At 44.2% G+C, this 19,091-nt stretch overlaps 1 protein-coding gene across 50 annotated transcripts in view; it reads left to right on the top strand.

The window, feature by feature from the left end:
• Window positions 1–19,091, top strand: part of LOC120931788 (mucin-19-like) — a 584,870-nt gene that overhangs the window by 245,212 nt on the left and 320,567 nt on the right. For all 50 annotated transcript variants that reach the window (XM_040343605.1, XM_040343590.1, XM_040343599.1 and 47 more), the window contains 2 exons: window positions 3,334–3,573; window positions 18,451–18,607. In XM_040343605.1, the coding sequence (XP_040199539.1) occupies window positions 3,334–3,573; window positions 18,451–18,607 (397 nt within the window). The remainder of the gene's footprint in view (window positions 1–3,333; window positions 3,574–18,450; window positions 18,608–19,091) is intronic.

The raw sequence follows: 19,091 nt of genomic DNA, 5'->3' as shown, positions 1-19,091 counted from the left end.
CCTCAGTCAGCGTATAACCCCCTCCCTGCACTAGGTATTACGTTTTTTTCTGTCTAGTCAGAAGTAAGGACCTAGTTCCCTGCTGCGATCTCTAGTCCTGGGAACTTTTTTGTTGTTTGTTATTTTCTCTTTTTCTGGATTTTTTCCAGTGAGATCTACAATCAACTGCCAGGCTGGATGACGGGCTGGACACCTGATCCAGTGGTCACTGGCCAGTGAGCACGTGTACAGACGGCAGCTACACGATAGGTCGACTGCGACATAGCCCCACTAGACAGGGGCTGGCCTTGCGAGTTAAACATCTCACAAGGTCGCATATGACCGGGTCTTGGCCTGTGTCACAGCGTTCCTCATGGCTGACAGCCCCCCCATTTTGGTGGCAAACAGGATCTGTCTGGGAGCGTTTCCAACGCTTTTTGCTGGTGAGGTAAGTAAGGGGTCCCCTCCTCTCCTTCCCCAGAGTGGTGTGGGGTGCAGGTACTCCCTGGGGTGGTCGGTTCCTCTGTGAGGGGCCTTGGTTTTTCCCTGTGAGGGGCCTTGGTCTGTGTCCCCTGTGAGGTGCTCTTGTCCACGCCCCCCTGTGAGGGGTTCCATTTGTGCCCTCTGTGAATGGGCCTTGGTCTGTGCCCCCTGTGAGGGGCCTCAGTGGTGTCCCCTGTGCAAGGTCTCGGTCGACATCCCCTATGTGGACCTCGGGCGGGGGGGTCCCAGTTGGGCCCCCTGGGTTTTTTGGGGTGGCGCTTAGGCATATAGCCTACTATTAGCACCCCTGCCCTCCCCTCCTCTACATCCCCTTTCTCAAACAATCCTATCTGGCTCTGCTGCCACAGACATGGCCTACCTTGTGGGGTGGTGGCCACGCTCCCCATCTTGTCAGGATGACTGCAATAGGATGCGAAGAGGTGCTGCTTGTCGCTCTTATTACATCTGTGCAGGAACCTTTCAGGATGGGGGATGCAGCGGTGGCTGCGGCAGAGAGGCGGTACCCCATAGATGTCTTCTGCAGCAAAGGCATTCCCTTCCCCCTCTTATTTTGACAAATTTGTCCATGAAGACTGGGAGGGTCTAGAGTGCCCTTTGTGTTTCCAGAAAAAAAAAACACTTCCTGTGAGGTACCCTCCTTCAGAAGGGGTCTATTCCACCAGTAGTGGACCTCCCTGTCTCTAGGCTGCTCAGGCAACCGTGGTTCCAATAGAGGAATCTCTGGCTTCTAAAGTTCCAGCTGACATACCTGGAAGGGAAGCAGAATCCCCCTTCCTTTACTGCATGGTGGACCTGTTGGTTTAGGCACTGCAGTTTGTCCGCTATACCTCTTGGCCGCAGTTCCCCTGGTTGCTGAGATTTCTGTCTCCTCAGTGGTGCTTAGACATGTATTTTGGGGAGTTACTCTGGATAACAATGCTTCCAAAGGGCGTCTGTCACCAGACCGCTTGCTGTTCTCCGTGGGGGGATGTGCAAGTCCCGTTGCTGCAAAGGGTGGTTGTCCCGGTTCCTGGGTCGGAAACAGTTTCAGGCCCTGACCTGCCTTGGGTGGATGCAGAAGTTCAGGATAGAATTAGTTTGCACAGCGGTGGCACCCCTTCATCATGGGGACTTTCTGGTCTCTATCAACATCACAAATGCTTGCTTACGCATTCCGTTATGTGCCCGACTCCAGCACTTCCTCTCTTTTGCTGTGGGTGTGGAGCATGGTCAGCGCATGGTGTTGCCCTTTGGGTGTTCATGAGGTGTTGGCCCCCGGATCGAGCGTAGCCAGGTGTTGTTTTTTTTGTTCTGCCTAGTCCTACTCCTGAGGAGGCGATATTAACCCTATAGTTTCTGGTTAAATGAGAGTTCTTTTGATCAGAAATGAAAGCGTTAACATAATAACATTTATTAGAGTATAGTTAGTCTATCTAATACACAGCAAATATCTATAATCTTACACCAAAGGAGAAATAGTAAGTTAAAATACAAGGATACATAGTATATTCATCAAAATACAAATAGCAAACGAACAAACATATGACAAACAGGTATACCTTTAAGTGCTGGGAGATGATCTGATATTTACCTCTATTAATGGTTCTGGGCCCAGGTCAGATTCATGACTCCGTCTACTTTGTTTGGGGATCCCCCTAATATAGCCCCATCTCTCATTGACTTGAACAGGGCCACTCTGATTGGTAAATCTCTTCTATTGGGTTAATGAGTTAGTGATAATTAGTTTGAAGAGAAATTAATTAAAGTGAAGTTCATCACCTTCTCTTGAATGGGGCACTTAACTATGCATGCAAATTGCAGAGGCAAATTGTACCTTCCTGATGAAAGAAATATTCTCATCATATCAAACACCCTTTGAAATGGATAAATGGTTGGTTAGCAAGGAGGAACAAGGCCTTTATCTAGCTAATGAATTCGGCCCCATTAAGTCTACACACTCAGATGGTGTCTCTTCCTGGCTTTTGAATAATACAATAGGTAAATAGCTGAGCATCTCCCATAACACCTCTTCACCCAACATTCTTGCATGTCAAAAGGGAACTGTTAAATTGATTAGATCTTCTCAGGCAAAGCCTGTCATATATATTTACATCTAGACAAAGTTAACCCCTTACTGAAATAATATTACATACACACTATTCTTATTTCTTATTCTAAACTATATATACAGTATATATATATATATATATATATATATATACACAAATATTCCCAGTTGCTAATGGAGATTACTCATAAACTCCTCATAAGGCAACATGACCTACCAAAAATTGTATCTAAAAATAAATCAATATAATATACTGCCCACCCATTGCTGTAACAATATAGTAAACAAGAAAGAAAAAAGGGGGCTCACCTAAAGTCTCTACAGGAAAGATCAACAATCGCAGCCTTCAACAAAGAATATGTATCTTTATCAGGTAAAAAGCTTATATATGTTTTGTTATTTCATTAAATTTCTTGTTGTTTTTTTTTTTTACAATTTTTTATTATTTTTTTATGCTTTGTTGAAGGCTAAGTAATGTATGGTAACATGTATGGTATCATTTTAAAGTTTTGTGAATAAAGTAATTTTTTTTTTAGCATTTTTTATCGTCATTTGGTACCCACAAAGTCCCATTCCACATTCTTTAACCATATTTACATTAGGGATGAGACACCACTTGTAATTTCAGTTCAGAATTAAAGAATGTTATATTTGAAGGTAAATTTTCACTTCAGTCATTTTTGCTAGCCTTTTTTGTAAAAATACGTCTACTTTATCATGCAGTTAAGCTGTTGTGGCTAAAACCTGTCTTTGCAAACAATAGAAATATATGCATTACTTGTATATTTATTTTTATATATCAGGGTAAAGTTCGTGGACTCTGTGGTAACAACAACTATGATAAGACGGATGATTTTATTGGTAGAAATGGCAACAAGTTTAACAACGCAGTGGATCTAGGAGACAGTTATAAGGATGATCCATCATGTCAAGACACAGAGGTCAAGAAATCTCCATGTGATGCAAATCCTAATTGTAAGCCTTGGGCATTAAGAAAATGTCAAATAATGAAGGAAGAGTTATTTAAAGAATGCCACTCAAAAGTGAGTTTGTATTTGCCTACTTTTAATTTTGATTACATATTGATCTCCTCTGTAAAAACATTTACATTGAAAACAGGAGCACTAGTCCGGCCCCACATCTACTGCCAGGTGTCCTGAGATCTCCATCCTATATAACTGTGATATTTTATGACTACTAATCAATATGGATAATTTTGTTGGGGACAGCTATTGAACATTGTCACTCTACTGTTAATTGAGAGAGAAAGAGCTTGAATGACTGACTAAAGAATTAGAGACAGTAAATGTTAACAGTAAATGTTCACTGATCTTATTGAATAAGATGAATCTGTGTTCACGTCAATCAACCAATCACGTGCAAACAGAAATCCTTTTTTTTAAAGTTCCCTTTCACAGGACTGGGTAAACATTTCACATACTAAGCTAAATTAACATATAATTTACTAAGTGAACAATCTCAAATCAACTCCAGTGCGTTATGAAATCCAATTTGTGAAGATCTATGAACAATATATAACCAACAATCATCTATCTAAATATTTCATTTTGCATTCATTTGCTTTGATCACTTTGTACTTTCTTCAAGTTCCCATAGATCTGTTTGCTTTTTTTAGTAGTTTTATCTCAATATTTGTATGCGGTCTTGTTCTCGTTATTTCTTCTTTTATTTGCAATCTTTTATTGAATGTATTCTTTCTTTGACAAATTATATTAAACAAATTCCTTTTCACTGCAAACTTAAAGGGGTTGTAAAGGTAATTTTTTCCCCCCTAAATAGCTTCCTTTACCTTAGTGCAGTCCCTCTTCACTTACCTCATCCTTCGATTTTGCTTTTAAATGTCCTTCTTCTTGTTCTTCTGTCTGTAACTACACACAGTAATGCAAGGCTTTCTCCCTAGTGTGGAGAAACCACTTGAGGGGGGGGGGCGAGCAGGAGTGCCAGGACGCCCACTAACACACAGCTCCTTTCTCTATCAGCAAAGTAGAGAGTGTCCTGACCCTCCTGCTCTCCCCCTCCCCATCAAGAGGTTTTCTCCACACCAAGGAGAAAGCCTTGCATTACTGTGTGTAGTTACAGACAGAAGAACAGGAAATTAGGATTTCTCAGCAGAAATAAGGACATTTAAAAGCAAAATTGAAGGATGAGGTAAGTGAAGGAGGACTGCACTAAGGTAAAGGAAGCTATTTAGGGAATTTTTTTTATTACCTTTACTACCCCTTTAATGCTTTCATTACTTAGATGATGACATTTACTATTGTGTTATTACTATACTAGATGTAATAAACGTATTATATAATGTTTAATTTTTATAAGGGTGGTATTTGTCATTGGTTGCCCATATTTTATGCATGTCAAGTTATGTCATTTTTATGCATGGTGGTTGAGGGATGTTATAATGCTAGAAGATGATTTTCATGGGGTGGTTTTCGAATGCTTTAAGTTTGGGGTGGAAAAATAAAGCCTTTAAATTCCTAAATTGTTTAATTTCATGGGGGAGATTACATAATTTAAACAATGCACAAAGCGCTTTAACACACAAAGCATGTCGCAAATTTTACAACTGGATTGTGCCCTAAAGAGCTGCCGATATGGAAGGAATTTAGCAAAAGACAGAGGACTTGTCTGTGCAGATATATGGCATCATATAGTCTTTGAGTAAATTTAAAGCACAAGTGCCAGATTCTTTGTACCAAGCCACCTGCCACCTAAAAAAAAGCTGTGAATTTAATTACAGAAATCAGGGAAAGGCAGATATACATTCTTACCTCTTAAAGTTGAGCTCCGCCGTTTTTTTTTTTTTAAAGTCAGCAGCTACAAATACTGCAGCTGCTGACTTTTAAAATAAGGACACTTACCTGTCCAGGGCGCCGGCAATGTCGGCACCCGAAGCTGATCTCTCCCGCGGTTCTCAGGTGGAGGAGCCGCCATCTTTGGTAAGGGAATCAGGAAGTGAAGCCTTGCGGCTTCACTTCCTGGTTCCCTACTGCGCATGTGCGACACGTGCTGCACATTGCCACTGGTCCCTGCTGTCTTCTGGGACATGTGTGTTTCCCAGAAGACAGCGAGGGAGGACAGGAAGTGGCGTAGATACCCTTGGGTGGCTTGGGTATTTATGCCCGGAAGTGGGAGCAAAATACCTGTATTACACAGGTATCTGTTCCCCCCTGAAAGGTGTCAAATGTGACACCAGAGGGGGGCAGGGTTTCAAAAAGCGGAAGTTCAATTTTTGGGTGGAACTCCGCTTTAACTATAGAAAAATAGGTTCAGAAACAATATAAAAAAAGATCAGTATGCATGCTCCTTTAATAACGAATATTACCACTAGAAACAAAGCACCTTAAAGGAGAAGTATGGCCAAAGCTTTTTTTTGGTCATACTTATTTTCTAATTCACAGGACTGCACCTATATCTGCACTCCTGGGACCCAAATTCAGATGACAGCAGGCTAAAGCCATCCCAAATGCCTAACCTGCAGCTGGCTCAGCCTCTAAGCACTTTGACAGCCACTGCTCTCTGTTCAGTGAACACCAAGAACTGAGTGATCAGCAGTCATGTGACCGCTCGGTTCTCGGTCTGAGAGTCGGTGGATGACCGCTGCAGAATCAGATTGATGCTGCATCCACTTAGGTGAGCATGTTTGTTTGTATTTTTCAGCCTGCACATTTCTTTTAAATCAGATATAGGACAGAGCAAAAATGATTTAATGCTGCAAAGTAAGAATAAAAAGAGAATACCGGTATAAAACATTTTATTTAAACAAAGTTAAACATTTTAGCAGCAAACAAAGCACAACACACACGTTTAAAAAGTTTTGAAACTGTATCCCAATGACTAGACATTCCCATATAAACTGTAATAATAAAGTTATCCAGAGTAATCTAGCCAAAAGTCCAGATACAAAGTTAACAAACATCAATTTAAACACCCTAGCAGTGAACCATGCAGCAACCTATACTATATACACTGTAAACATGTACAGTGCATTCTTACTGCTTTTAGCTCAACCAGGTTGTAGATTTTTATTGAAAACTGCAATTACCTTTTAAAGTTGAATTATGTCCAGGATTTAAACACTCCCTCGCTGACCTCTGTAGCTTTACTTTGTAGCAATTTAACCTAAATGTTTACAAGAGATACAGTGAAATTGTCAAAGTCAAAATCAAATCTCCAAATTCTGCTCTCTCCCCTTTTACTGTGGACGTGCTGTGTTTATGTTAGATATAGTGATCAACCATCCAAATTTCAGTTTGCTGGACATTCACCAAACACTCCAAACAATTTTCAAACCTCAAACATTGTATCTAGTAAAAAGGCAAGGGTACCTGGGAACTGCCTTTAGTGGGGATTGGGTCCATATTAGACTATTCTCCTAGATAATGGTCTAGGATAGATTTTTAAAGTGGGAGTAAACTCTCATGTCTGACTTTTACCTATAGGTAAGCCTATAATAAGGCTTATCTATAGATACTGTAATATCTCCTCAACATGCACCATTTAGGAGATATTTACTATACATGCAGCTGGTGACATCACTGGCACATGCACACTGAAGGAACAGCCTGTGCTGTAAAAGGCAGATCTTGCATGCATGCGTGGGAATGACACCAGTCACACAACCAGAGCCAGCAAACTGGGAAGAAAGACCGGATGAAGATGGCAGCGCCTGCAGAGGTGACAGCGTGAAGCTTTGTTTTAGGTATGTTTAACATAATGTGCTGGTATGCATACCAGCACATTACCTTTCAGGTTAGATTAAATAAAAAAATACCCAGCGGTTTACTACAGATTTAAGGGAAAAGCCATGTTAAAAAAAAAAAAAAAATAGCATCCCCAATCCATACCAGACTCTTATCTAGAAATACAACTTGGCTAGTCAGGAAAGGAAGGAGCAGAAACCATGCCCCCCCTTCCCAAACAATACAAAATCCACATGCCTGCAACATGGGGGGTAACTTTCCAGTTGGCCACTGGCCCCACCCAAAAGGTACCTTTTGTCCATGTTCAGGCATGGACTCGGACAAAGAATAGGCCTGGGCATTTTGGATTGAGCAGCCAATTTTTCCAGAGCTGGGGGGGGGGTCTGTTTAGGTGTTTGCAGGGGCAGTTGGTGATGGGATATTCACAGAGTCAATACTCCACACTGTAATCATTACAGTGCCCCCTTTACAGTGCAGTCCCCTTTCTATCACAGTGTCCCTATATATTACAGTGCCCCTAGCAATCACAACCCTCCATCACAGTGCTCCTTGCAATCATGCCCCCCTTTCTCACTAAACACAGCTCCCCCTTTTACTCTCTGCTCACTGTGCAGGTCTCCAGCTCCTCCTGCCCCCTTACATCAAAGTCTGCACAGATTCCCTTACATTAAAATACACAGAGCCCCCATACACCACAACCTACAGAGCCCCCCTTAAATCACAATCCACAGAGCCCCTTACATCAGAGTCTGCACAGCCCCCCTTATATCAGAGTCAACATAGCCACCTTAAGCGTTTTTAGAATTTTCACTTACACTATAAGGGGTGAACTCTGTGGACTCTAATGTAAAGGGGAACCCTGATTTAAGGAGGGATCTGATGCAAAGGGGAACTCTGATGTAAGGGGTGTTCTGAGAACCCCAATTTAAGAGTGGCTCTGATGTAAGGAGGTCTCTGCTCATGAAAGCCCCTTGCATCACAGTCCACAAAGCACACTGTAATGGAAGCTTCCTCACTCCGATTGAGTGCTTCCGTCATTATACCGCTTCCTCCAGTCTGAACATAGATATCAGATATTACAGCCACTTATTTCAACCAAGAACCAGGTAAAACTAACTCAATTAAAAAACTGGAACTTCTTTATTTTCACAAACTTACACACAATGGGCTAGATTCAGCAAAGAATTACGCCGGCGTATCCATAGATACGCCGCGTAAATTGAAAGCTGCGCCGGCGTATCTACTTTCTGTATTCAGAAAGCTAGATACGCCGACATTAGCCTAAGATACGACTGGCATAATTCTCTTACGCCGTTGTATCTTAGGGTGCATTCTCACGCTGGCCGCTAGGTGGCGCTTCCGTAGTTTTCGGTGCAGAGTATGCAAATTACCTAGATACGCCGATTCACAAATGTACGTGCGCCCGGCGTTCGTTTTTTACGTCGTTTGCGTAAGGCTTTTTCGGCGTAACGTTGTGCCTGCTTCTATGAGGAGCACTCAATGTTAAGTATGGATGTCGTTCCCGCTTCGATTTTTGAATCTTGCACACAGGATAATAATTAGAACAGACATATACTATAAACATTATGTTAATTAAACACCTGGATGACTCAGAAGTCTCATTCCAGGTCAGACTTGACAACTTCAAGCTCAGAAGGTACAATACACATTATCATAAATATAAACACAGAACACCTTCAGACAAAAGCAGGAGACCCCAGTAGCAGACTGTATATCTCCTACATTGAACAAAGACCAATACGCCCAGCTCTTTCAATTAACATGTATAGCTCAGAGTCAAACAAACCAGGAATAGTCTTTATATATTTCCTGGGCGATATTGTGGATAAATAATACTGTCCCATCTATCTGAAGTAATCCAAACCACATTCTCAATGTCCATTAATTGGTGGTCCATCATTAGAGAATGTCTGCAGCTTTCCCCTTCTGGGTTCAAACTTCCTGCCCACACATCTCTGGGGAGTATCGGCATAACAGACACAGAAGGAGAGGGGCAGGAGGAGGCACAGAGGAGCTCTCTCTCCTCTTCCGTCCGAAGAGAGGAGTGGTTTAACTAAGTTTACAACCACTTTATTGTACACCTGGAAACCCTGAACACTGCTAAACACCATGGGCCAAATTCCCAAAAAAGCTGCCTAACTTATCTTTCAGCAGTTAAGTTACACTGACTTAAAATTTCTACCTAAGTGCCTGATCCACAAAGCACTTACCTAGAAATTACACGCCGTGTAACTTAAGTGCCTCCGTCGCAAGGCGGTCCTCCTCTCCGGGGGGCGTTTAAAATTTAAATGAGGCGCGCTCCCGCGCCGGCCGTACTGCGCATGCGTGTGACGTAATTTTCCCGACGTGCAGCGCGCGAACGTAATTGACGCCGTGCTTTGTGGATTGCGACGGGACACTAAAGTTGCGACGGGTGAAAAAAAATATACGCGCCGGGAAAACAAATAATTATAAAAAAAATGACAGCGTCGCTCAGCATGCATTCCTGAGAGGGAGAACTCCATGCCAATTTTCAAAGAAAAAACCGGCATGGGTTCCCCCCCCCAGGAGCATACCAGGCCCTTAGGTCTGGTATGGGTTGTAAGGAGACCCCCCCACGCCGAAAAATCGACGTAGGGGGTCCCCCTACAATCCATACCAGACCCGTATCCAAAGCACGCTACCCGGCCGGTCAGGAATGGGAGTGGGGACGAGCAAGCGCCCCCCCCTCCTGAGCCGTGCCAGGCCGCATGCCCTCAACATGGGGGGGTTGGGTGCTCTGGGGCAGGGGGGCGCACTGCGGGCCCCCCCACCCCAGAGCACCCTGTCCCCATGTTGATGAGGACAGGACCTCTTCCCGACAACCCTTGCCGTTGGTTGTCGGGGTCTGCGGGCGGGGGCTTATCGGAATCTGTGAGTCCCCTCAAATAAGGGGGCCCCCAGATACCGGCCCTCCACCCTAAGTGAATGGATATGGGGTACATCGTACCCCTACCCATTCACCTGGAGGCAAAAAGTTAAAGTTATTAAACACACAACACAAGGGTTTTTAAAATAATTTATTAGTCTGCTCCGGAGGCCCCCCCTGTCTTCTTTATTAGCTCTAATACCAGGGGGGGCTTCTTCTTCTGCTCTCCGGGGGTCTTCTCCGCTCTCCGGGGGGGGCTTCTTCTTCCGCTCTCCGGGGGGGGCTTCTCCACTCTCCGGGGGTCTTCTTCTATCTTCGCCGCTCTCCGCTGTTGACTCGGCGAACCCCGGTTCTTCTGCAGCTGTCCGGTGCCTTCTTCTTCAGCGCTGGCTGCCTGCTATCTTCGTGTGTTAGCTCAATTACTAACAGGCAGCCAGCGCGGTCTTCTGTGACGTCACCTTCTTCTCTTCTGTTCTTCTCCCCTCTTCCGATGTTGACTCGTCGCCTCTTGTCACTGCAATGATGGAAGCGCGCCTTGCATCCCATTTATATAGGCATCACCGTCCCATCATGCTCCGGCAGGTACCCACGTGGTGGGTGCCTACCCACGTGCACCCACCACGTGGGTACCTACCGGAGCATAATGGGACGGTGATGCCTATATAAATGGGATGCAAGGCGCGCTTCCATCATTGCAGTAGAGAAAAGAAACAATATCTAACGAGTGGACATTGATGGTCAGACTTTAAGGCCAAGGAAGTAGTTTAAAAAAGTTTTAATTGATAGCATATAAATACAAAAGCAAATACAGAAATAATACAAAAAATTGTTATAATTATTAGCCACTGTATATTCCTCAGAAGTCGCCAACGCACGTTTCGCCGTGGGGCTTCTTCAGGACGAAGACGAGGAATGCATGTTTAGCAGAAAAACAGATTTGTGTATGACATATGGTCCTCAGTGGAAGTATCCATAGGGCATATATGATGCATAGTAAACGACAGCATTAGTCGAAAGTGCAGTTTTGGCAGGAGTTTTCAAGCGTAACACCAGGAATCTTTGGTGGGCCAATAGAGGTCAGAAGCAAAGGGTCCGTGGGTTGCAGGGCTAGAAAATCCCCAACAAGCTGCACAGCTCACAAAAGACTAATTGAAATGGTCTCAGGCTTGCTGGGACAACAGATAGTAGTCAGCATGTACAACATGTGAATCCAAATGTTCAGACCGGTAATGCCGCTGGTGAACATACACATAGAGCAGCGTAGTTAACGGGTATCTGTGTCCCAGGGTGTACACGAGGCAACACGATCGTGTTGCCTCGTGTACACCCTGGGACACAGATACCCGTTAACTACGCTGCTCTATGTGTATGTTCACCAGCGGCATTACCGGTCTGAACATTTGGATTCACATGTTGTACATGCTGACTACTATCTGTTGTCCCAGCAAGCCTGAGACCATTTCAATTAGTCTTTTGTGAGCTGTGCAGCTTGTTGGGGATTTTCTAGCCCTGCAACCCACGGACCCTTTGCTTCTGACCTCTATTGGCCCACCAAAGATTCCTGGTGTTATGCTTGAAAACTCCTGCCAAAACTGCACTTTCGACGAATGCTGTCGTTTACTATGCATCATATATGCCCTATGGATACTTCCACTGAGGACCATATGTCATACACAAATCTGTTTTTCTGCTAAACATGCATTCCTCGTCTTCGTCCTGAAGAAGCCCCACGGCGAAACGTGCGTTGGCGACTTCTGAGGAATATACAGTGGCTAATAATTATAACAATTTTTTGTATTATTTCTGTATTTGCTTTTGTATTTATATGCTATCAATTAAAACTTTTTTAAACTACTTCCTTGGCCTTAAAGTCTGACCATCAATGTCCACTCGTTAGATATTGTTTCTTTTCTCTAATACTTTACAGATGTGGCCCATGTGAGTGCTTTCCTTACGTCTCCTCCCATTTTTTCATTTTTCTTTTTCCTCCCCCCTTTCCCCCCCCCCCCCTCCCCTCTTTTTCTTTCTTATTTCCCTTCTTTTTTCCCTCTTTTCTCTCCCCCTTTTTCTTTCTTTTTCTCCTTTTTGCCCCTCATTATTTCCCTTCCTTCTTTAAATCAAAATCCATCATTGCAGTGACAAGAGGCGACGAGTCAACATCGGAAGAAGGGAGAAGAACAGAAGAGAAGAAGGTGACGTCACAGAAGACCGCGCTGGCTGCCTGTTAGTAATTGAGCTAACGCACGAAGATAGCAGGCAGCCAGCGCTGAAGAAGAAGGCACCGGACAGCTGCAGAAGAACCGGGGTTCGCCGAGTCAACAGCGGAGAGCGGCGAAGATAGAAGAAGACCCCCGGAGAGCGGAGAAGCCCCCCCCCCGGAGAGCGGAAGAAGAAGCCCCCCCCCGGAGAGCGGAGAAGACCCCCGGAGAGCGGAAGAAGAAGCCCCCCCATGTATTAGAGCAAATAAAGAAGACAGGGGGGGCCTCCGGAGCAGACTGATAAATTATTTTAAAAACCCTTGTGTTGTGTGTTTAATAACTTTAACTTTTTGCCTCCAGGTGAATGGGTAGGGGTACGATGTACCCCATATCCATTCACTTAGGGTGGGGGGCCGGTATCTGGGGGCCCCCTTATTTGAGGGGACTCCCAGATTCCAATAAGCCCCCGCCCGCAGACCCCGACAACCAACGGCAAGGGTTGTCGGGAAGAGGTCCTGTCCTCATCAACATGGGGACAGGGTGCTCTGGGGTGGGGGGGCCCGCAGTGCGCCCCCCTGCCCCAGAGCACCCAACCCCCCCATGTTGAGGGCATGCGGCTCAGGAGGGGGGGGGGTGCTCGCTCGTCCCCACTCCCTTTCCTGACCGGCCGGGTAGCGTGCTTTGGATACGGGTCTGATATGGATTGTAGGGGGACCCCCTACGTCGAATTTTCGGCATAGGGGGGTCTCCTTACAACCCATACCAGACCTAAGGGCCTGGTATGCTCCTGGGGGGGGAACCCATGCCGGTTTTGAATTTACAAATTGTCGTGGAGTTCTCCCTCAGGAATGCATACCAAATGCCGTCGCTTGAATGGGCCTTTACAAGGTGTGACTAATTTTCCACATTGTAAAACCAGCCCTAGTTTTGCGCAAGCAAATCGGAACTTGCGCAGAAATCACAATGATGAAAAGCGTTGTGGATCTGCTTAAGTCCTCATTTGCATACTCAAAGCTGCATTTCAATGAGAAATGCCCCCAGCGGCGGATGCGGTACTGCATCCTAAGATCTGACCGTGTAAGTGTCTTACACATGTCAGATTTTCTGCCTAACTTTGGAAAAAGCCTTTTGAGGATCGTTTCCAAAGTTAGGCACAGACTGAACAGCAGTTACGCCTGCGTATCTCTTTTGGGAATCAGGCCCCATGTTTATGTGTGTTTAGGTGCATTTATGCATGTCAATCATTTTTCTCTGCCCAAAAGCTCCTCTCAAAAGGAGTCAAAGTGATTCTGGTCAGGTTTTTTTCTTCTCTGCATACATTTTATTCAGGGCCGATCTGCCCTATAGGCTCACTATGCAAGCCGCTTAGGGCCCCGCAAAGCTGCAGAGGGCCCCCAAATTACTAGAGGCCCCTCATCCCTCTTCTCAACTCGCTGACTGCATGGGAGAAGAGGTAAGAAGTCAGCACCCCCCGCTCTTCACTTTAATGTAAGATGTCATTTCCGACAGCAGAACACCCCCTCCCCCTGCTTTAATCTTTAATGTGACATGTCACTGTCGGCAGCGCCCCCCCCCCCCCCGTGCTTCTCAACTTTAATGAGACATGTCATTTTGCTTAGGGCCCCAGGGAGGTCAGGATCGGCATTGATTTTATTTGAGCTTTCCTAAGCATTTTTGCAAGTGTATACAGGCATTTTTAGAAGAGTATTACAGGAGTTTTACCTGTGTATCCAAGTTTTAGGCTTTTTTTTTTTTTTTTTAGCCAAGGGGCATCACTAGGCGGAGGAGATCAGTTATTATAGGCCACAAAAAAATCTTGAATCAAGTGTTTTCAAATGTTCCATTTAACCACTTCAGCCCCAGAAGATTTGGCTGCTCAATGACCAGCCCATTTTTTGTGATACGGCACCGCGTTGCTTTAACTGACAATTGTGTGGTCATGCGATGTTGTTACCAAACAAAATTGACATCCTTTTTTCCCCACAAATAGAGCTTTCTTTTGGTGGTAATTGATCATCTCTAAAATTTTTACAAACAAAGTAAATAAAAAAAAAAAACAATATCTTGTACTTTTTGCTATAATAAATATCCCCATTTTTTTTTTTTATGTTCTCGTTAGTTTAGGCAGGTATGTAATGTTCTACATATTTTTGATAAATGAAATCGCAATAAGCGTATATTGATTGGTTTTTTCGCAAATGTTATAGCGTCTACAAAATAGGGGATAGATTTATGCCATTTTAATTATTATTATTTTTTTACTAGTAATGGCAGTGATCTGTGATTTTTTTTCATAAAGTTTTTATTGAATGAGTACTGAAGGAACAAAAAAAAAAGAAACATAGTGTACATACACTGAAATATCGTTCACTGTCGTTTACATGTAACAATGGCATATTATCAGAGAAGTACACTCCTGACAAATTTATGGGACCATTGACAATTATACAGTGATTAGTGCTATAAAAATACACTGATTACTGTATAAATGTCACTGACTGTGAAGGGGTTAACACTAGGGTTGTCCCGATACCGATACTAGTATCGGTATCGGGACCGATACTGAGCATTTGCACGAGTACTTGTACTCGCGCAAATGCTCCCGATGCTTCTGCCGATACTTTTTAACGAGAGGGGGCGGAGAGCGGGTTCAGAGAGGGGGTGGAGAGCGGGGGCTGAGAAGGAGTGGGGAGACAGCGGAGATCATTGTAATTGCTTAGAGGGGCGGAGAGCAGGGCTGAGAAGGGGCGGAGAGCAGGTGGAGATCAGATGAGCAGGAAGGACATCGTAGCAGGCAGACCTCAGCAAGTAAAAGATTCTGTGAACTGTGAAGTGACTATAGCTATTTAGATGTAACACAGCAATGTTCTTCTGTTCAGCCGGATTCTCTGCACCCGCCCGCACTCCCACAGCAATGCTCCCTGCCGTTTGTCACACTAGAGCCGGGGATGGAAAGTTTTTCCTAGGCGGTGAAGATCCATAGGAAAAATTCAAAACATGTTCTATTTTTTTCACCAATGGAAAACAAAGCGATGGGGCCCACACACGATCGGTTTGTCCGATGAAAACAGTCCATCGGTCTGTTTTCATCGGACAAACCAATCGTGTGTACAGGGTTTAAGGGACGATCAAGGGGTTCACTGTGTTCCCTCACTGTGTTCTAACTGTAGGAGGGATGACTAGGGGAAAAGAGAGATCGGTGTTCATACATTGTATGAACACATGATCAGTCTCCTCTCCCCTGAAAGAACCAGGATCTGTGTGTTTACACTCACAGATCCTGGTTCTCACTCTGTCATGAGCGATCGTGGGTGGCCGGCGGTCATCGCGCCCGCTTGGCACTCCCATCGGCTTCGGTGGCGAGCCGTGGGCAAGTGCGTGTGCCTCCGGCGGCGCTGGCGCACTACTAGTGGCCAAAAGGTAAGGTCGCTTCACCTTGCCGTGCCATTCTGTTGCAGTTAAACTGCGGCGGCTGGTCGGCCACCAATTAAAGCTAAATTCTGCCTGAAAAATAGTTGAACCAGCAACAAGTGACAGGATGCTTAAATGTGAAGAGAGGCTATTGCATACAATGTGTTTTTGCTTGCTGAGTATGTTTGAGCTTTTAGCTACAAAAATTTCAGGTGTGAATGGGACCTAATCGCAAACTTTAACACAAACAGACATCTACTCCACTGAATCCCTTAGACCCCTTTCACACTGAGGCTTCAGGCATTTTAGCGCTAGAAATAGTTCCTGTACAGCGCCTAAAAATTGCCTCCCATGCCGCCCGAATGTGAAAGCTTTAATGCTTTTACACTGGGGCAACATCTTTGGGGTGATTTGGGAGCATTGTATACAAAATGCCCCTGCCCATTGCAATGAATGGGCAGTGCTTCCTAAGCAACTGAAAAACACTTCAGAATCGCCGCAACATATGCGTTTTTTAGCGTCTGAAAAGCACTGCTTAAATGGCATTAAAGTGCCGCTAAAATGAACGGCACTTTACCGCTAATGGACGGGCGGCCTGAATGTGAAAGGTTGTAGACAAAATAAACAGTGGGCTAGATTCAGGTAGGGGCGCACATAGTTATGGCGGTGCAGCGTATCGTATTTATGCTATGCCGACGCAACTTACAGGAGCAAGTGCAGAATTCACAAAGCACTTGCTCCGTAAGTTGCGCCGGCGTAGCGTAAATGGGGCCGGCGTAAGCGCGCGTAATTCAAATGTGGAAGGGGGGTGTGTTTTATGTAAATCTATGATGACCTGCCGTGTTTGGCGTTTTGTACGGACGGCGCATGCGCCGTTCGTGTACATATACCAGTGTGCATTGCTCCCAAGTACGGCGCAACGACGTATTGGTTGCGACGTGAATGTAAATTACGTCCAACCCTATTCGCGAACGACTTACGCAAACGACGTGAAAAATTCAAACATCGAAGCAGGAACGACATCCATACTTAACATTGCGTGCGCCTCATAGAAGCAGGAACAACGTTACGCCGAAAAAGCCTTACGCAAACGAAGTAAAAAACTACCGCCGGGCGCAGGTACGTTTGTGAATCGGCGTAACTAGGTAATTTGCATACTCTACGCCGAAAACAACGGAAGCACCCCTAGCGGCCAACGTAAGAATGCACACAATTATACGCCACCGCATTCAAATTACGTCGGCGGAGGAAGCCTATTTTTTCGACGTATATGCCTTGGAGAATCGGCGTAAAGATACGCCAGCGCAGATTTGAAATTATGGCGGCGTATCTGGAGATACGCCGCCGTAAATGCTACCTGAATCTAGCCCAGTGTCTTATAAACAATGGGCCAGATTCAGAGACAGCGGCGTATTTTTGTGCGGGCGTAGCGCATCTCATATGCGTTACACCAACGTAACTCTGAGAGGCAAGCTGAGTATTCACAAAGCACTTGCTCCCATATTTACGCCAGCGTAACGTAAATAGGTCTGCGTAAGCCCGCATAATTCAAAGTAGGCAGGTAGTGGGCATGTTGTATTAGAAAATTAATCGTGACCCCATGTAAATGCATGGCCGTACGAACGGCGCATGCTCAGAATCACGTCGCAAATACTCCCTAAGATACGACGGCTCAATGCGTACGACGTGAACCTAACTTACGCCCAGCCCCATTCACATACGACTTGCGTAAACAATGTAAAATACGACGGCTGTTCCGACGTTTCCGACGTCCATACCTTAACATGACTTACCCCTGCTTTATGAGGGATAAACTTACGGCAGACGTACGCCTTACGTAAACGGCATTGCTTACTGCAACGGGCGCAAGTACTTTCGTGAATCGGCGTATCTAGGTCATTTACATATTCAACGCGTAAATCAACGGAAGCGCCCCTAGCGGCCAGCGAAAATATGCACCCAAGGTACGCCAGCATAGGAGACTTACGTCGGTCGGATGGAGCCAGAATTCAGGCGTATCTGGTTCTAAGAATACGGCGCATAGATACGATGGCGCATACTGGAACTTACGCGGCGTATCAACAGATACGTTGGCGTAAGTTGTCTCTGGATCCGGCCCGATGTGCTCATAAAGAGATTTTCGTAATCAGCTCCCCAGAAAACCTCACTAGTGTTTCTTGCCAACCAGCTATGTATAATCACCAAGTGCAGCCTGCCACCTTTTAATGGACATACATTCACAGATATTTATTGCCCAGCTCTCTCAAGTAGGGCAAATAAGCACAATACACACTATTATGTATAACAGTTTATTTTCTAAGTGCTGTATTTAAATGAGATTAGCTTAACCAATACTATTTGACACAGTTTTTTTTTTAAATACAGCTGCTTATACTGTTTAGTATTACTTATCGCCAGTGGATATCGTTATATTATTTTGGGGTAAAGGGGAGCACCATAAGCACAGAGTGGGGATATAATATAATAGAAAATTAAAAATAATTTTCCCTGAACTCTAAGGTTGAATTACTTAATGTTGCCTGCAGCTACAGAGGTCAGTGGTTTTTACTACTTAATAAATATTTTTAACTAATTTATTGTCCATAGTCATGCGCATTCCATATTTTTAAGGTGCACTTTCTGGTTTATTTTAAAGTGTATTTTTCTTTTGTAAAAAATTAGGTTGATCCGACAGTTTTTTATGAAAAGTGTATTGAAGAAGCATGTGTGTGTGATATGGAGGGGAAATATCTTGGCTTTTGTTCATCTGTTGCAATGTATGCACGTTCCTGCCTTGAAAAGGGCGTATGCGTTAACTGGCGGAACCCTGATCTTTGTCGTAAGTATTCATTTTAGCTAGTATGACATGTACAGTAAGTGTTAAAGGGTAAACACTTTCTTTTACAATATTTTTTTAAATGATGTAAGCAAGGTTATGTCAGATGTATCAAATGATCACTTAGGCATGGTTCACACCTTTGCATTTTTTAGTGTGTTTTCAGTTTTGCAGAAACACACTACAGTCTATTTAATATGGTTTCATATGGGTTATGGTCAAATCTGTGCATTTTATGGAAAGGGCTTTTTCTGATCTTTGGTTCCATAGACTTCAATGGATCAAAAAAAGTGTATTGAAAAACGCAAAATGCACCTGGAATATGCAAATTTATATGCATAGGTGTGAACTAGGCATTATATGAGATTACACATGCATTACATTACTAGGATTAAAAAAAGCAAAGAAAAAAATATACAAATGTATCAATTGCATCAAAAGGTATTATTACAAAGATTCGAGGAAATCAAGGAGTGGGGCTTGCTTG

This window comes from Rana temporaria, chromosome 3, assembly GCF_905171775.1.
Source record: "Rana temporaria chromosome 3, aRanTem1.1, whole genome shotgun sequence".
NCBI lineage: Eukaryota > Metazoa > Chordata > Amphibia > Anura > Ranidae > Rana > Rana temporaria.
This window is presented reverse-complemented; position numbering and strand designations above follow the sequence as displayed.